General features: G+C 54.1%; 1 protein-coding gene across 19 annotated transcripts in view; it reads left to right on the plus strand.

Annotated features, from left to right (window-relative positions):
• LOC144947636 (single-stranded DNA-binding protein 2-like) overlaps positions 1-18,400 on the plus strand; it is a 32,911-nt gene extending 14,511 nt beyond the window's left edge. For 2 of the 19 annotated variants that reach the window (XM_078876861.1, XM_078876855.1), the window contains exons 7-19: positions 336-395; positions 978-1,044; positions 1,632-1,699; positions 3,563-3,654; positions 5,445-5,493; positions 6,907-6,942; positions 7,267-7,321; positions 8,778-8,834; positions 9,678-9,748; positions 12,452-12,512; positions 12,928-12,956; positions 13,847-13,951; positions 17,832-18,400. In XM_078876861.1, coding sequence (XP_078732987.1) covers positions 336-395; positions 978-1,044; positions 1,632-1,699; positions 3,563-3,654; positions 5,445-5,493; positions 6,907-6,942; positions 7,267-7,321; positions 8,778-8,834; positions 9,678-9,748; positions 12,452-12,512; positions 12,928-12,956; positions 13,847-13,951; positions 17,832-17,861 — 780 coding nt within the window. In that variant the 3' untranslated portion in view covers positions 17,862-18,400. Of the gene's footprint in view, positions 1-335; positions 396-977; positions 1,045-1,631; positions 1,700-3,562; positions 3,655-5,444; positions 5,494-6,906; positions 6,943-7,266; positions 7,322-8,777; positions 8,835-9,677; positions 9,749-12,451; positions 12,513-12,927; positions 12,957-13,821; positions 13,952-17,184; positions 17,214-17,831 lie in introns of all 19 variants that reach the window. The other 17 variants (XM_078876859.1, XM_078876853.1, XM_078876868.1 and 14 more) reach the window with 13 other exon arrangements.
• The last annotated feature ends 336 nt before the right edge of the window (positions 18,401-18,736 follow it).

The following is an 18,736-nucleotide window of genomic DNA, read 5'->3' on the forward strand; positions in this document are numbered from 1 at the left end:
TCAAATTTGGCCCAATTAAGCGCGGAACCATATTTTGCGTGATGGGCGTCTTTTTGGTTCGGTCGTTGGTGAACGGGCAGAGACTGTTGACTCGCGACACGGAAAAATTTGGTTTGACCATGGGCAGCTGAAACCCCGGTTCAAACCCAGGATCTCATCGGTGCCAACTCGGCGCTCTGACATCCAAGCCCCACGGCCACCTCGATTAATCGACAATGAAAGAATAATCTGTATAATCGATGAATCGTGCCGGCACTAGTTGGGCTGAGTGCGGGTGGGGGGGGACGTGGAGCTGATGGGGATGCTGTCCGCTTGCTATGTCTCTTCCGCTGCAGGCGTTCATGTCTCCACGCTTCCCCGGGGGCCCACGGGGACCTCACCGCATGCCCGGACAGGTGACGCACCGCGACAGCACCCCACGGCGCTACCACACAACCACAGCACAGACACGCAGCCACAGTGCCGTGTTGCACGTACAACCGCAATGCACACAGCCACACACCATGCGACCACACAACCATGACACGACTATGCACACGAGGGAGCCACACACAACACAGCACAACCACGCACACGGCACACGGCACAAATTGCACACACACACACACACATGGCAGGATCTCACACACATGGCACACACACACGGCACAACCACACATAAAATGCAATACACGGAGCAATACATTGACAACATTACACAAGCCGCACAACACACCAATCAAATTCGCACGCACACATCCATATGAAACCACACACACATCCATATGAAACCACACACACACCACACATGCCACACACTCCACGAACACCCCACACACACACCACACATACACCCCAAGCACACCACGCACACCACAATCCTCCCGCTTGCGTCTCATGCACCGCGCTTGTCACCGAGGGTGGTGCTGCCCCTGTTTGACGGTAGTCCCTCGTGTGGCCGCTCTCTGCTGCGTCTGTGTTTGCCTCGCTCCGCTCAGGGCATGGGTGGAATGCCGGGGCCACAGCCGCTCATGCCCAGCACCATGGACCCGACTCGCCAGCCCGGTGAGTTTCCCCGCCCCGTGACTAAGCATACGGATGTAACCTCATGGTCTCATTTATTTGTTGCGCTAACTTTGTTGTTTTTCAGATTTTTGTTTTCTTACTTTTGCTTGTTCAGTTTTTTTTTTCTTGGTAGCAGTAGTGGTTTTCATTTGCTTGGTAGTGGCTGTATATTGGGGTTTGGTCCTTATATGTAATTAATGTACAGCATTATCGGATGCTATTAGCATCAGTGACCCAATTATAAAATATCAGTATTGTTATTATTGCTACGTATTAAAGCAGCTGAGTGGTGAAATCACTTAGAACTGAATCTGTAATCGTTGCCCTTGGCCATACAAAATCTCATCACCATCAACCCTACAATCAACTCCACATCTCCTATTAGCATAGTTGGCTACGTACGGTGCGAATAAATTCAACATACATGCATGCAGTCACAATACGATGTGGATTTACATGTGACCGTCATCTCAAGACATTGGACTTGGCCGATGTTATCTCCATTCATTCATCCATTCGAGGCGCATGCTCGATTTTCACTACTGCTGCCCTCCCTCCCCCCCCCCCCATACGTGTTGTGGAAGCAGGGCATGCTGGGATGGGCCCTATCCAGAGGATGACTCCTCCGCGGGGGATGGCGCCCATGGGACCTCAGGTGATGCAACAGCGCCGGCGATCGGTTTCCATTGTTGCTTTGAAGTAACGCGACAGTTTTCTTTTATCATCGCGCTCTTCGTGCGCTGCCACTTTAATTGCCACCAATGAAAGTAAAATCTCAGAAAGCCATTGGCCAATCGATCGAGATCAGAATATGCTTTCCCACCTGATGATGGACGCTTGTGTTGCGCCCGAAACGTCGTGATTTATTTGATTTAATTTTCTACCTACGTGACTTTACCGAAAGAACTAAAGAGTATGGGTTCCTGCAGTCACGAAAGCTTCGAATCAAGATGGAATATTTCAATTCCAGCTCTTTTTTTTTTATCGAAAAGATTCCATTGTTGCCCGCACTCGCGTTGAATCGAGTTGCAGCGAGAGGCATGTGGAGCGTCGCCGCTAAAGACCCCCTCGCCCCATCTCGTTTTACACAACTTCTATGAATTGCCAGAACTCTCGGTTCGACGAGGACGGACACACGTGTGTGTGTGTATCCGTTAGTGGGGAGCGGTAGTGTTCTGGTTAGTGCGTTGCGCTACGAACCCAGCGGACCGAGTTAATCTACAGGGGGATTTTTGTTTTGTACTCGCTAGGGGTGTGATGATTCGCTCTCCCCCCCCCCCATCCTGCTGGTGATTTGATGGATTGTCGCGATCGAGGACCGCAATTGCGATTATTATTTTGGTTTCGTTTTTTTTCCGCCTCCCTGGTATCGTGAACATTTTTCCTCTCAATTCTCATGCTTCTGCACACCTCCTTACCATAATTATGCGGATCATATTTTTAACACTGCGTGCAATTTGCATAAATGTTCAAACTATATATATTGATCGATGAATCGATAAACAAAGGCATCATTACACCCCCTAGCATTGATCTCTAGGTTAGCCCCGTCACCTATGACTGCAGGAAAATACCCCCCCCCCCCCCAATAAAGAATTGCATTCAATTTGGTTCTGCACTTGATTTAGGACAAATGGCAACTCTTGATAATAAAAAAAAAAATCGCAGTATGCCCATCGCGCGACGAACGTTACTCTCCATGGCAAAGCAGGTGGCAAAGTGCAGCCCCCTCTACGATGTGAAGCAGAGGTCACGGGAAGGGATCTCGGCGGTAGCTCTGTGAGATCTGCTTCCGTGGGTGCCGTTCTCTGTAAATACGAAGGGGGGTTGCACTGAGAGAGGTTTTCGCAGACCTTTTGTCTCATCACATGGCACCGCCAGCGTAATGCTGGGGAAAGAAATAATTGACTGAATCTGTATTATTTTAATGCTTGATTACTCCACCTAGGTTTGAACTCTAGGCTGTATAATTTGTTCTGTAGGTAAGATCCCAGCATTGGTTTGGTTCATCTTCACTGTAGGAATCTCAGTGTGTGGGTGAGAGCTGTTGGGTTGGTATTTGCATTCTGGAACAAGTGGCGGTGTTCCAATCGGAGGAGCTGGGTTGGGGGGGGTGGGGTTCGTGCCCTCTGTGGGCCCTGTCATGAACGATGGCGCAATCATTTACCCCATGGACAGCCTCACTGAGTCTCAAGACTCTTTTTTCAGGAGGGTCCTGCTTCAGCGCGATGTTTGCCCAATTCCTTTAATGAGTGTTTGGCGTGCGGGAGGAACCCGGAGAAAACCCACCAGCACCACCACCACCACCATCCATACGCGGGGGTGACACTCAGCACGGCCATCTCCTGGCCACCTCGCAGCCCCACGCCTACAACACCTGGCAAGACCTGGTGGTCACCCATCCAAGTACTAACCAACCTTAACCCTGCTTAGCTTCTGCGCTCCGACGCACAGTAAGGTGATTTGGTTGTCGCTAAAACGTGCGTCCTGGTGTGTGTCCTCGTGTGTGTCCGTGCAGGCAGAACCGTGGTTCCCCATGCAAAGCTACGGGGGAGGAGTGCGGCCCCCGCACACTCCGCTAGGGGGCCCCGCGATGCCTGGAGTCAGCATGTAAGGCCGATGCACCCCCCCCCACCAGCCCCCCCTTCCCCCAACTGCACCCCATTCCCCCTACCCCCACACCTCCCCCCTCCTCCTTCCCCCCAACACCCCCCTCCTTCCCCTCACCCCCCCCACCTTCCCCCCCTTCTCCCCACCCTTCCCCCCCCCATCCCCCACATTCACGCTGCTCCGCGCACTTACGGGTGTACGGCCGCGTTATCCGTAAATACGCGACGTCTGCTTAAACGCCAACAACAAACTTGCATTTTACGTCGCGTCCACGACGTAGCAAGCGTCTCGTAGCACGCTGGTGTTTTAGCCTAAGGGACCCACCGATGGCAGCTGTCCCTTCGGGCAATAGTGCACGGGAAAGATCCCGTGACATTATTAGAAACGGAGTAGGATTCGTGTTGACGGCGTCACGGTCGAAATCTGCCAAATTTGATCAATCGCTCGCCAATTACTTAATTGGGTGAAACTGCTTGGATCCATTGCTCTCTATTGACGGACTAATTGCCCAATTGCTGGCCGGTAGCTGCTTCAAACCTTGTGGCACGCGGGGACAGCTGCGACGTGATATAATTTGTCGTAAGTGTACATTGCATTTTTATTGCACTGTGTATATTGCGCTTTGCTGTACTCCCCAGTGCGAATAAAAGACTCAATTAAAAGTTCTTCCACTGCAGTTCACTCGACATGAGGCTGCCAACGAGCCTTCTTAACGGTTGTGGCGTTACATCCTGCCATGTTTTATGATGCAACCCAAGCCGCGCATGAATAATTAAATAACCGAATGAACTGCGGAAACTGTGATGTCATGCAACCGCCATTTTGCCAACTTCAGTTGGAAAGCGTTTAGCAGAGTGGGCTACATCCCTATAACTGTTATGTAATTTGTGTTTGTTTCCTAAATACTTCCGCAATATATATTTTATATTCTTTTTTTGTTGAACAGCCGTGATTATGATTGTGACATTACAGTACTGTAGTCAAGTGTGTTTTGTGTAACCAGGGTGAGAACTCAAGTGACCAGGAATAGAGGAGTCAGTGACCGGGGTGGGGGGGGGGTGGTCACCTCAATGACCAAAGGAAAAACTAAGTTCGGCAATGAGGCGTCGTGACCTCGTATCGTACGAAAACCGTACTTTCGTATCACGCTGATCTTAGTTTAAATGTGGTGTTGTCACGTGACTGGCATGTCTTTAATTAGTCCGTAGAACTTTTGGCACAGCGCTATTTTAACGGGTATAGCGCGAGTTTATTTACAACTTTAATCTCAAGTTTTCTTAGAACCTTTTTGTTCAGACAATAAAAAAAAAATTTTATTATAATAATCAACATATCAAAGAATTCCGCATTACGGGCGGATACAGTTATCTTCATCGTATCGTATATCATCGCAGGGTGACGGCGCAGTGGCAACGCTCGTGCCTCACAGCAGGAAGAGCCTGGGTTACATTTCTGACTCTGCTGCCTCCCCTTGCTCTGCATGGGTTTCCTCCGGTGGTCTCTCATTGCTAAAAAACGCACACGCACAATATCACTGGTTTCCTGCAAATTACTCGATTTGGATTACATGCACAGCAGCAACGGCAGCAGCAACAACAACAATCGCCCCACAACCCTTTCCCACCCCTCGTGAAAAAGAGTTGAGACTCGGTGAGACCTTTGCTGGGTGCACAAGCGGCTAATATAATAATACCAAATGACAATCGCCGTATATATATATTGCGGTGAACGGCGCCGGTTGTGGTCGCGTTTGGTAATCCTCCGTCCCCCTCCCCCGTGTTCCTTCGCAGGGGACCCGGCGGTGGACGTCCATGGCCTAACGCCTCCAACCCAAACTCGGTGGGTCCCTCCCGGCCCGCGCCGAAATTTCACAGCCGTCTTTGCGCGTCTGTCGCCACACCTTGGGCCTCGTGCCGGCGGCCGTTTGCGTCGCACCGTTTGCCCGTTGTCGTCTCCCACCGCAGTGGTTCTCAACCGGCAATGTCCCCAGGGGGTGTACACAAAGCGATTTATAATCCGCGGGAGTCATTGGTGTGTGTAATGACGTGTGAATCTGCCAATATAAAATAACTGCGATAAAATGTAAATCCGCATGGCAACCTCGGACTATATTGAAGACCTTAACTCATTGATCGTCAACAATGTGGGTTTCCAAGAGTAACCAGCGAGCGCGAACGAATTGCGTCGCGCAATGCAGAGCGTCCGTTTTTATTATTCGCTTGCGGTTACTTAGTCTAACCTCACAAAACGAACAAATGGTTAACATATTGATGTTCATTATTCGTACATTTATTTCTCAGAACCATGTTGGGTCAGGCAAGGGGGTGGTACTACTGGGTTGAAAATAAATTCAACAAGGGGGGAAGGTGCAGTCGCCAACAAAGGTTGAGAACCACTGCTCTATCGGACCCGGGGTGGGTGCTAGGTGACGTGGTAGCTCGTGTGTATCTTTTAAAAAATATTGCTGCGTTTGCTCTATTTTGTGGTGGGGGTGTGGGGGTGGGGGTCATGATACATCTCTCTTGAAGATAATGAGATAATTATTTGAACGGAATTTTTTTTCAAGTTGTGTTGCCATTACGGAATTTGCCGTGGATAACACCGGGGGCAGATTGATTTCCGATAAAAATCAGCACTGAAGGCCTTTGCCGGCCAAGGCGATGATGTCATGCCCGTGCTTGCGTGATGTCATCCCGTTCGTGCGCCTCGGGACGTAACGTTGCCATCGCTAATTGAACACTTCCCGAGGATGAAACGCGATGTTGGGGGGGAAGCATCACAGCATCTGTGCCATGCGTGTGACTTTTGTAATTAAATTAGCGATGCGTTGGCGAGGTTCGCACCACCCTAGGCCGCGTGTCATGGTCCCGCCCGACACGGCCGCCAGCTGTGGTGTGTCGGTGCCGTCCAACGTTTACCGAGTGAACGGATGCCCTCAGCCCGGGCCGCACTGAAGGGGGGGGGGGGGGGGGGGGGTTTGGGGGCCGTGAGCGGCCTGGCACTGTTACGCCCTGTGACCATGTGATCAGCTGTTCTCTCTCCATTTTGCACTGAAGCTTTTCCATCTGTGTTCCTCTTCCCTCCGATGTTATTCCGTCCGTGCCTCTTTGCGTCTCTCTCGCTCGGCCGAGCCCCATCACCGAGTCGCTCGGCGTCTCCTCCGTTTGTTATTTCCTGTCTCACCTTCTTCTTCCCTCTCCCGCCCGCCCCCTCCCTCCCCACCCACGCCCCCACCTGTCCTTTTTCTTGTAGGCTCCCTTTTCAGCTTCTTCTCCCGGAAGCTACGGGGTATGTGTTCCACGTCTCCGCGAGCCATTCGACATCCATGCGCGTGCCTCGCTCCCCTCCTCCGCAGTTCGTGCTTGCTTGCTCACGCGGCCGTCCTCGTGCGCCAACTTGCTCGTGTCCGCGTGTGCCCCCGCACGTGTGTGTGTGCGCGTATTTGCTTGTGCTGCTTGTGCTGCTTGTGCTGCCCGCCTTCGTGTGTGCGTGTCGGTGTCCGTGTCTTCCGCCGTTCATGTGCGTGTCTCTTTGCCCGTCTCGTGGGGTTAACGATGCCTGCTCTTGTTGTGTGTGCGCGTGTGTGTGCGCGCATGTGGGCATCTCCCATAGGGTGCCCCTGGTAGTGGCGGTCCTCCCGGAACCCCGATCATGCCCAGCCCAGGAGGTAACTATCGCACGGTGTATCTGCCCCTCCCCCTCTTTACCACGACACTGCAGCAGAAAACACGCCCCCTACTAAATAAGCACAAATGCCATGAGCAAGCAGCACCTATGAAGGCCAGCACGGCACACGAGGGGGTGGTGTTGCCGGAACCATTTGTGGCTGCCGTTGTTTTCCCCAGTACTGGCATTTGCATGCGGCATCAGGTACTCATTTAAGATCGAGTCGACCGAGGGTAATCCCAGGACCCCTTCAGATACTCGCCACTGAAGTTGGCCTTGAGCCGGAATCGAACTCGGGTGGCTGGGTCCGTAGTTCATTGCGCTCACCGCTCCTGCTTACACGTCCAGACGCGAGCAGCCACACAAACTGCCGAGTGTGCCAGCTGAGCTTGAGTGCGATTATGGGTTCAGGTTAATCTGTGTCACATGGGGAAAAATCAGAGGCTGAATATTAAACAGCCTAATAATTAAACAGACGTTCATTGATAGTGTTGTTTATTTTCTACTTGTTAAAACGGCTATCTCTATAGTTAAACACAGTTGCTGAGCACAAGCTCGGAGGCCCAACACGTCAAACGCCGGCAACAAACAGCACTCCAATATCAGTTGTGATGTACAATAGTTTATTGAATTGAGCAGACTTATCGTTTAAGAGTTTTGGAAAATGGACCAAGGGAGGTATTTGGAAAGTTGAGCAGTGCGAGGGAAGAAGCAGAAAGAGAAGCATTGTGACCTGCAGTGTGGTGGGTGGGTGGGTGGGTGTTGTTACCTGCAGTGTGGTGGGTGGGTGGGTGTTGTGACCTGCAGTGTGGTGGGTGAGGGGGTGGGTGGGTGTTGTGATTTGCAGTGTGGTGGGAGGGTGAGTGTTGTTACCTGCAGTGTGGTGGGTGGGTGAATTGGTGAATGGGTGGGTGTTCTGGCCTACAATGTGGTGAGTGGGTGGGTGGATGTTGTGACATGCAGTGTGGTGAATGGGTGGGTGGGTGTTGTGACCTGCAGTGTGGTAAGTGGGTGGGTGGGTGAGTGAGTGCGTGACTTAGGTGAGTTAGTGTGACCTGCCGTGCAGTAGTTGAACACCGTGTGCAGGATGAAATTAAACGGTCAGGGTCTGGTCGACCAAATCCTCAACATGGATGGAGTAGTTAACGAATTTCAGTTCACAGGAACGGTAACCGTGGTAGTAGCAATAGAAGAGTGACAGGGAAGCGACTGGCCGCCAGTGAGTGAGCGAGCGATTGGAGTGGATCAGTGAGTGCTGGACCATCGGTCGCCCCGGCCGGACCGCAGTGCAGTTAGGTAGTAACTGAGCGCTCCACCCCAGATATCCTTTAAGCGTCACACTCCCCCCTAGTTTTAGATTAAATAAAAACCATTACTGACGTTCAGTTTACTTCCAGTAGAGGGGGTGGAAGAATCCCGTGGGAGTCACGTGGGTGTCTTGTCACCCCCATGTGCAGGTTCCCCCGGTGGCCCCCACCCTGCCCAGGTGCTCGCCGGACACCGCCTCTCACAAGGTGAGCGAGCGTCGGGCTGCAGCGAGCACCATTACCCAAACGTCCCTTCTACCTTAGAGCAGCCAGATACTCGTTTTTCCACTCGGCAAACCAAACCGCGCGACGCCAGCCTCTCGCGGGACATCCGAATCTGGTTCGGGGTGCCAAGCAGGGCCACGGACGTTGGGGCTCGCGACGCGTCCGTAGCGTGCGATGGCGGCATGGCTCTCGATCGCCGCCGCGGCGGCGGCATCGCCGCGGTCGACGTCTACGTGCGTCACGGCTCGGTTCCTGCAGTGGAAAAACCAACCTAGCTCCTGAAGCCGTGCCGGGAGGGCTCGGCACGGCCCCTGGTGTAGCTCCTCGGGAGGAGCGTTGTTTTTTTTCCACTGCGCAGAAACCGAGCCGTACTGCCGACGTTGCATGCAATGAATGCGTCAAGAACCCCGCGCCTCTGGCCCAGCTTTGGCCACAAGCCAGATACAGATACCTTTCTAGGCCAGCGAATCGCAGTTTGGTTTTGGCTTGGTCAATTGCCTTCGTAAAACCACCCATGCGGTGTCCGTCCTGGTTCGGCCTCGTGTGCGTGCCAGTGGATTAAGGGTATGACAGGGCAGGCAGATAGACTCAGCGTTATTTATAGTCAAGAATATTGTACCCCCTTGGAGGCCAAACCAATCATGTGAGCAAGCTGGATTTAGGAAAGGTTTTTCTACCATCGACCACGTCGCTAGTGTGCAGGGTCACTGCAGTGTTACCGCACGTCAGCTTGGCTGGAGTCGCTGCCACGACTGCCCGTTGCGTCGCAGATGTTGACTTGTGATGTCCTGACTGTGCCGGGGGCTGTTGTCTTTGTTGCTCTAGACTCGACCGGCTCCAATGAGAACATGTACACCATGATGACCCCAGTGCCTCCCGGAGCGAACCGGCCAAACGTGAGTGATCCCAGGGTGCCAACAACCTGACTCGGCAACACCCTGACTCGCCAACAGCCTGACTAGTCAACACCCTGACTCGTCAACACTCCGACTTACCAACTCCCTGACTTGCCAACACCCTGACTCGCCAACACCCTGACTTGCCAACACCCTGACTAGTCAACACCCTGACTCGCCAACACCCTGACTAGTCAACACCCTGATTCACCAACATCCCGATTGGCTAAACACCCCGACTAACCAATAACCTAACTCGCCAACACACCCGATTAATCAACAGCCTGACTCGTTAGAACCCTGACTAATCAACAGCCTGACTCGTTAGAACCCTGACTCGCCCACACCCTGGCTCGTCAACACCTTGACTAACCAACACCATGGTTAGCCAATACCCTGACTCGGCAATATCACCAACAGTCTGACTTGACACACACACATCAGGTGTCCAATATGAGTGGAACGATACATCAACCCTTCAATTAATATTGGTTGTGAAGCTCATGATACATGCGTTCAGTTGCGTGTGTAGGAATCGATGTTTTTTTATTGATATACGTTTCATGTAATGGGTTAACGTCACCTCCTCTAGCCACTAGAGGCTGTGACATTCTCCACGGTTTTAAACACAATATCTATTACTGCTGTTGTTTTTGTTTAGAATTTGTATTTTTTTCCCATTTTCATCGCGATTGCGCTGTTGGAATCGCGTCATAAGACAAAGAATCCATCCGCAACTGTCACGGAGCACTGCGATGACCCCTCTGTGTTTGAGAACGGCTCAGAGAAGTGGATATCGCAGGACTACTACTGAGATCCCTTCAAGTGACCTCTGGACGGACACACATCTGGGGGCAGCACTTTCCTACCCGTCCAACTGCAGATTAACATCGTCACATGACAGTCAAACCGATGTATCTTATTCTCAGAGTTGGAATTGAGGCAAATTTAGTCCGGCGGCAGATTTCTCACGACGGTTGGAATTTTTTTTCGCAGTCATTGGTTGCCGGGCTCAGACCATAGACTCGCTTCACCGGGTAACTTATTCTAACCACAGACGGCTGCCTGGATTCGAACCAAGGGTTCCAGTGGTGCCGGCTTTAACCCTCTGACCTCCGAGCCACCCGGTCAACCTCCCAAGATGAATTGGTGAATTAAATTGCGACCATGAATAGTGCCAATTAATTAACTTGCGAGAAGGACAAATCATTAAACCCTCATGTCCCCAATGCGGTCTCAACAAAAGCAGACATGCCAGTTTTAATAACTCGTACTTGACAGATGGGGGCTTTGAAATCGCAAATTGAATATATGAGGATTTGATGTTTTACAATCTGTCAAGGTTAGTTTGGTGCCTTTTGGCTGGGCATTTTCTACATTTGAAGGACTACAATACACAATTTGGGAGAGTTGAGAGGTTAGGTTGTTGTTGAGGTTGGTGTTTTGAGTTTGGAGTAATGTCGATTGTTACTGCACAGGTCAGAGAAGCTGGAACAAAGCTGAAAATAAACACGTGGCCTTCCGTATTTAGGTCCAAGCGGTAGATGCTGGGATTTTCATGGCACTAGAAGATAAATAATTGGAAGTTTGTAACAGAATGCGGCATTAAAGCTTTGCAGGTACGTCTGTAGAAGTGATGTTTTCATGGGTGGGACACGTGCACAGGGTGGAGGTGGATGGAGTTAAGCAACTTGCAATTTTTGAACGGAGCTGTGGCAGGATAGCTCTGTCGATGTAATTGAGAAGAGGAGGAGGTTGTGATTGGGTGGGACACTGCGCGGGTGGAGGAGGGGCACGTGGTTACATTGAAGTGACACCCAGAGGGTGGTAGATGCCAGGTGGAGTTAACGTTGTCAGAGTGATCCTTGAAGGATTGGTCAACCGTTAACAAAAGGAAGGCCCACAAACGGCATGGTGGAATCCTGCAAGGCGACACCTTTCGATGGGTCGGGTGCTCACTCTGCAACAGCTAAGGGATCTAGCAAACGGAAGGAAGTGATTCCGCCTGGTGGTGGCATCAACGGCGCTGGCAGCGATGACCTCTTTTGACTTTTGTTTTTCACGATGTGTGAAAATAGAATTCACCGGCCACCCCCCCGCTCACGTTTTCCCTCTCATCTCACTCCATTCGCCTCCACACACTCTCCTACCTTTCCCACCTCTTCCCCTCTCATGTATATGAATTTATGTTAAATTTCTTTCGCACAGTACGTAGCCAACCGTGCTAATCGGAGGTGCGGGGGAAAGGCAACAAACTAAATACAACAAGCAACTAGATCTGTACTCGCCACGATGCACTCTCCTAACTCTTCAATCTCATCTCACTCTACTCCACCTGCACAATTCATATCTGGCACCCAAGGTCTCCTGTCGAAGCCCACAGTCGACCTTCGCTGAGTGGGAGGTCGCCCATTCTCCTCTGCTGCCCACACGGCCTGAACTCCCTTCCCCCAGCCATTCGTGCTGTCGATTCCCCCACCCATGTTCAAGATCCAGACTTTTAAGTCGTTTTTCCTCTGCCCGTGACGGACTGCCTCGCTTTCTATCCTTGAAAAATTCGACATGCCCCCACCGTTTTTGTTCCCAGCACGTTGAGTTGCGGTCGCACGTGTGGGCGCTTCGGAAATCCACCTTTGTCTTGTGTGATTGTATTGTTATTGCTTCCGCCTGAAGGTTTGAATGGCATGGCCTGTTGTGTTACAGTTCCCAATGGGACCTGGAGATGGCGGAATGGGCATGGAATCCCATATGAATGGATCTTTAGGTGCCTGTGACTGCTCTTGCGTATACAAACAAACGCACACACACGCACACGCACGCGCGTGCCTCTAGCCCTCCGACGCGTCTTCGGGTCGTGCCGCATGTTGTTGTTCGGCGCCACGTCCGATGTTTTCGCTCCACGTGCCGGGTGGGGTTGGGTGAGGGGGGGGATGGGGTGGGGGGGGAACTTCCTCGGGAGCCGAAAAATTTTTTCGGGACGTCCCGCCAAACGGCACGGCGGCACGACCCGAAAACACACCGGCAAACAGCGGATCAGCCGCGAAAAACCTGCGGAGCGCGCCGCAACACGCACGCTAACACGCACACACGCACGCGCGCACGTTTGGCACTCACGTAGAATGTTGTCCGCCCCCCTGAGATATATCGGTGCCTTTTATCTTGCGACGTTTATATTGCAGGGTCGGCAGATATGGATGGAATTGCCAAGGTAAGCTGCCCCCCGGGGTGCCTCTGCGTAGAGTCGTGGGGGCACACATGAGGAGTCGGGCCACGTGGACACTTTTGCTCCACTTTGGAATTCCCTCCTGTCGGCCCTTTTCCCAAACTTCTCTTATTTACCGAAATAAAACGCGTTCAACCCTTAGCTGTTAACGCTTTCACGAGTGTTGCTTGATGCCGGCCCCCTCTCTGCTTGGCGGTTTTCTGGCCGCCTGCTCAGCGACTTATGATAAAAAAAACAAGAACGTGTCGTGCGATTGTGATGATTGTCGTTTCGGTGGTAATCGCTTTGCAGTGGCGGGGGGGGGGGGGCGCTCCTTGTGATTTGAGCATGTTGCATGAAGAGTTGGCAAGGCAAGTCGGAGCACTGAGCCGGCACCGCTGAGAATCCTGGCTTCTAATGCAGGTTTCAGTCGGTGGTCTCGGCACGGTCACCAACGACTGCACGCACACACACACAGACAATGAATTTGGCTCTATTCTAGCTCTTGAGAACATACACATTTTTATCGGTTTGACTGTCACGTGACGGAACACCATTGTCTGCGGCAGGGTGGGTAGGAATGTGCTGCACCCCCCTCCCAACCCCGTCCTCACCTCCTGTGGCTAAGAGGTCACTTGAAGAAGGCATCTCTCAGAGGTAGCTTTGCGATATCCCCATCCGCGGGCCATTCTCTGACGACAACACGGAGGGAATTCACCGCTGTGCGAGAGAGTTTCGGAACGGATCCTTAAGTCTCGCGGCCGCGATGCCGATAACGCGACCGGGACGAAGCTGGGGAAAACTTGCAGGTGTAAGCTTACGCACTAACCCCCCACCCCCTCCCCCCGTCTTGCGTGTGCGCGTTTGCGTGGGTGCGTGCGCGTGCGCGTTTGCAGAATTCTCCCAACAACATGAGCGGGGGAATGAGCAACGCCCCGGGGACCCCCCACGAGGATGACGAAATCCCAGGAGGCTTCCTCAACCCCTTCCCAGGCGACAGCGTAAGCTCCCCCTCCCCTCCTTACCAAGGGTACAATAAACCCTCGCTCCCCTCCTTACCAAGGGCACTGTAAGACCCCCGCCCCCCACCACCACCACTCCCTTACCAAGGGCACGGTAAGGTCCCCTCTCCTTGTCGGGGAAGTCTAAAAGAGCGATGTATTGATTCGTGAATTATAATCCACTCTTGTTGCTGAAGGACAGATGCGTCAAATCCTGAGTGCGAATCGACGATTGTTGTGACGGCGTCGTTGTTTCGTACGCGTCGCGTGCGTCATGGAGTCACGTGACTCTCGCTGCCACTAGAGGCCGCTCTAATTAGGAATTTACTTCGTCGTTGAATCGATCCGTCAGCCGCGGGCTTCGTAGGACCTCATCAGATCGTAGAGGGTAGGCAAATCGTTGCAGACCTACCTACCCATTGCTACTACCGGATGAAGGCCTCTGCCCACCAAGTTGCGTTTGACCATACTTCACCGTGCCGGGTTGGTGAAGGTGGCGGGGGCGGGGGGGTGGGAGGAGGTGACTTTCGGGCGCCGAGGACCAATTCAGACGTGGATTTCGCTTTTGGCTGGCCAGGAATCAAAGTTATTTCACCGGGTTCGTAGCGCGTCATTGGTAACTTTGCACAGGCGACGCATGGGAGCAGAATGCGATGGGTTACAAACAGTGACGATTCAATGGGTGGCGAATGCGCTGCCACCAGTGTCAGAAGACTCGATTTGACTCTTTGAATCGGTGCACGACTTCATTGCTTACTATATGTACATGCCAGAAAATACAGTCGATTTAACACGTAGGCTTTCGCGACCAATGCAGCGTTGGTGCACATTCGAGGGACTGTAAATGGGACAGGGGTTCTAGAGGGATTGTAGAGGTAAGTGCCACTGCGTCCATATTCAGCGTGTGTGGTGGGGAGGGTGACATGTTAAAGGGTCTTGCAGGGGTGGCCAAACTTATCGATCCTACGAGCTGCGCAACAAAGAGTGAGCGGGGCCTAGAACCACGAGACACGCATGGCCTTTCACGCCGTGGTTGTCCCTCGTGCCGGTCACGCTCTGTCGTCACGCGGTTCGGTCACATGATGTGGTCACGTACCAAGGTTGTCATGCCGGGGTGCTCAACGTCGGGGTGATCACGTCGGGGTGGTTACGTGAGATGGTTACGTGAGATGGCCACGCCGGGGTTGCCACGCCCGCCGGGGTGGTAACGCCAGGGGGGTCACGCCGGGATAGTCATGCCAGCGTTGTCATGCCGGAGTTGTCAACACGGGTTGGTCACCTGAGGTGGTCACGCCAGGGTGGTTAGGCGGCCGGTCCGCTCACGCTGGTTTGCTTTCGAATTTCGATATCTGCGGCGGCGCCCTAGGAATACTCCGTTGGTGAGTTCCTCGGGGTTGGCACCGGCTTCCGCAAGATTATTTTTTCTCCCACATTCAAGACAAAGTTTTGGAAAATAAAATCCTAGTCAAATTTACAAACGGGCATCATCCCTATCGCGAGCCGCGCTTGCACTGCCCGTGAGCTGGGTGCATCCCTGGGCCCACTGCAGTGGGGATATGCGAGCGTAGTGCTCACAAGCCACGAAGGAGAAGGACGAGAGTGCAGAGATGTGTGCATGTCGCTCCATACAAAGAGAACCCATGCCATGTGCCCACGCGGTTGGCGGTCGCGTCAGGCATAAACGTAGCTGAGAGTGGGTTTCGCATCGGCCTCGCGGAGGCTGCATGTGTTGTTACATTTTTTTGTTCTTCTTTTACCGTGTAGCACCTTACGCGCACACGCACCTTTGCAGCTTTGCTTGCGGCATCCCACCCTCATGTCAGACGACGTGCCGCCCCCCACGAGGGGCGTGCCGGCCATGTCGCGTGCACAGCCACTCTGCGTGTTCGTCCCCATGGTGGGCTGGTGACTGGGCTGCTCAATACTAACCCTGACATGCGTCCGTACGTTCACACATGTGCTTTCTCTGGGTGCCTTGCTCGCTGTCCTCCTCCTCCTCCTGGTCCTCCTTTTCCTCGTCCTCCTCATACTGTGCCGCCCCCCCCCACCCAACATCTGCCGTTTGCGGTGGTGGCGGCGTCTGTTCCAATGTGGTTCTTTGGCGGCTTTCGGCCCGCGGGTGTTGCGACATTCTGCCCCGGCTCTACTGCTGCGGCCGGGAGGGAGAGACGGTTGGGGCCGCCGCCGCCGCCACCGCGGCGTGCTGTGTCCGCGCTGTGCGGGTTTTGAGGCCCGGCAGTTTTCCGTGGGTCCGCTTGCGTTTTAGACGCTGCACGCGCTCCCACTGCATCACCGCTGCTACAGCTGCCGCCGCTGTCACTGCCTCCTCTCCCAGCCCTCCCACATGTAGGCCAGAGCAGCATCCTTCCGCTCTATACATACATACCCCTTTTTTCCACTGGCACATCCGAGCCGAGCCAGCGCAGGAGCTCTCGCGGTACCGCTGGTCTTCCACTGGCTGCAGGAAGCAAACTGCGCTACGCCGGCCTCGCGAGACATCCGAATCTGGTTCGGGGTCCAAGTAGAGCCACGGACGAGGGGCTCGCGATGCGTCCGTTGCGTGTTATGGCCGCGCAGCTCTCGATTGCGGCATCGCCGCCATCGTCTCCGTGCGTCTCGACTCAAACCGAGCCGCCACGCCGGCCGTGTGCCGACGTCGCGGCTCGGTTCCTGCAGCGGAAAAACCAACCCGGCCTCGGCGTGGCCCCGGCACGCTTCGGTTTTGCAGTGATAAAGCGGGAGATTGATTTGAGTCAAAATAGCCGTAAACGCCCCGTTCAAATAAGCAACCGGTCAGAATTTCTCTCCGTGGTGCCTTCGGGGTTGTTACCGCGCGCTGTCCGGCGCAGCCATTCGCTCCCACGCGGCGCCACGACGCGCTGCGCAACCCGAAAACACACGGAGAGAGAGAGAGAGAGATGGCCTGCGTAGAGCAACAACTTACGCAACCCCCCCCCCCCGACCCCGACCCCTAAGGCAGTGGAAAGAGAGCGACCACCGCCCGCGGGACAATTTCCCAGAGGGCGAGATGTGGGAGGACTGACGACTAACCGGCTAGTCCAACGCCCCCCCTCCCTCCAAAAAGCCCGCTTCTGCGAGTTGCTGCTGCGATCGCCCCCCCCCCCTCCCCCTGCTAGCCACCCTCCCGCTCGCTCACCGGCCGGCGTGCATGCCTGACCCCCGGCGCCGAGACACCGTCACTGACCACGAGTCTCTCCCTTTGGTTTGTCCAGAACCTCTGAAGCGCCGCCGCACACCCCGAGTAAGTGCTGCATCCCCAGCGCTGGTTCTCCCACTCTCTTTATCTGCCGCGTCTGTCTGTGCTCTGTAATAAATGCCGCCTCCGCCGCAACGTCGCCCGGCCGACCGGCGACAGGAACGCGCTTCTTCCCCCACCCCGGTCGCGGCGGCCACCCACCCCCGCTGCCCGCCCCCCGCCTGGCTCTCCCCTCCGTGGATTGTGGGGGGGGGGGGAGTTGTCGGTGTGGGCAGCGAGGGAGCGAGGGAGGGGATGCGATTGTGTGGCATGTGCCAGGCCTGTATTGAGCAGCATCAGCACCAGTTGTATTTGGAATTCGGATTTGGCCCACTTCTCTGTACGCACGGATGTGTGGTTTGCTTATAGTACCTTGACATCTGGTGACATTTGGGTGTGTTGACTTACGGTGGTGGTATTAGTAGTAATTACAATTTGGTGTTTAATATTTAAGAATGTGCGCTGTGTTCGGGTTGTGTAAAATCGGCGACGTGCGTTTTAAACGGTGAGCACCGCGCTTGCGGTGGTGGTGGTGGTGATGGTGTCTGCGTCGGATTTTAACCGCGCGCGACGGTGTTATACCCCTTTTTGCCGTGTGACACGTGCGTCCGTGTGTAATTCCAGTTCTCTCCGGGCATGCCGATGGGGGTGTGAGTGCACCCCCTGTGCAACAGCAGCCAGCCGGGGTCTCCCCAGAGCCTCCAGGACCCCCCTGTAACCAGCATGCGCGCTGTCGGGGGGTGGGTGGGGGGTGGGGGTGAGGGGGATCCTATCATAGTCCAGTAACAACACCCTACACGCACGCACACACCGGCGTGCATGCACACACACCACGCTGTGACGTCCCGCACAGCCACGCTTGTTCCCTCGCCGGACACGCGCACACCTCCCGACACACACACACCGGCTTCACGTACGCAGTACTACACACGCGCGACGTACACACCTCCCCGCAAGCTGGCTTAAGTGTACACAGACGTGCGCGGCCAGGCGAAATTGTTGTACATACCAAGAACTCTTTGTTTAAATGTGGTTTCAATAACGATGATGGTCCTCGATTTAAATGCCACTCTCCGGAGAGCTGCGTGTCGGGTGGGGGCTGCGGGTCCGCCCACGCGTCGTCCTGGACGCCCGGCCGATCAAGAATAAAGGAGGCCCGGTTCGTCTCATGGTTGTTGGTGGCGACGTGGTGGGGGGGCGGGAGGGGGGGGGGAGGGGTTGGTGGTGGGGGACACGGGCTGGGGGGAGGGGGGATGTGTTGTGTTGCTCACGGGAGAAGCGTTGTTCCGTCTGTAGTTGGGAGTCGGTGTATTTCCACGGAGTGCATGTCCTGTGGTGGTGGGGGGATGTTTTAATTGAATCGCTCGCCGTACGCCGCCCTCCCCTTGTAGGGACGGGGTCTGCCCTCTATACTCGATGATAATAATAATAATAATCCACGGCGGTTTTGATAGCCCCACCGGTATTCGCTCCGCGAACGCAAATCAAGGAGGAGGGAAGTGTACGGCTCCATCGACGGCAGATTTCTC

Source organism: Lampetra fluviatilis, chromosome 46 (genome assembly GCF_964198595.1).
Source record: "Lampetra fluviatilis chromosome 46, kcLamFluv1.1, whole genome shotgun sequence".
NCBI classification, from domain to species: Eukaryota; Metazoa; Chordata; class Hyperoartia; order Petromyzontiformes; family Petromyzontidae; genus Lampetra; species Lampetra fluviatilis.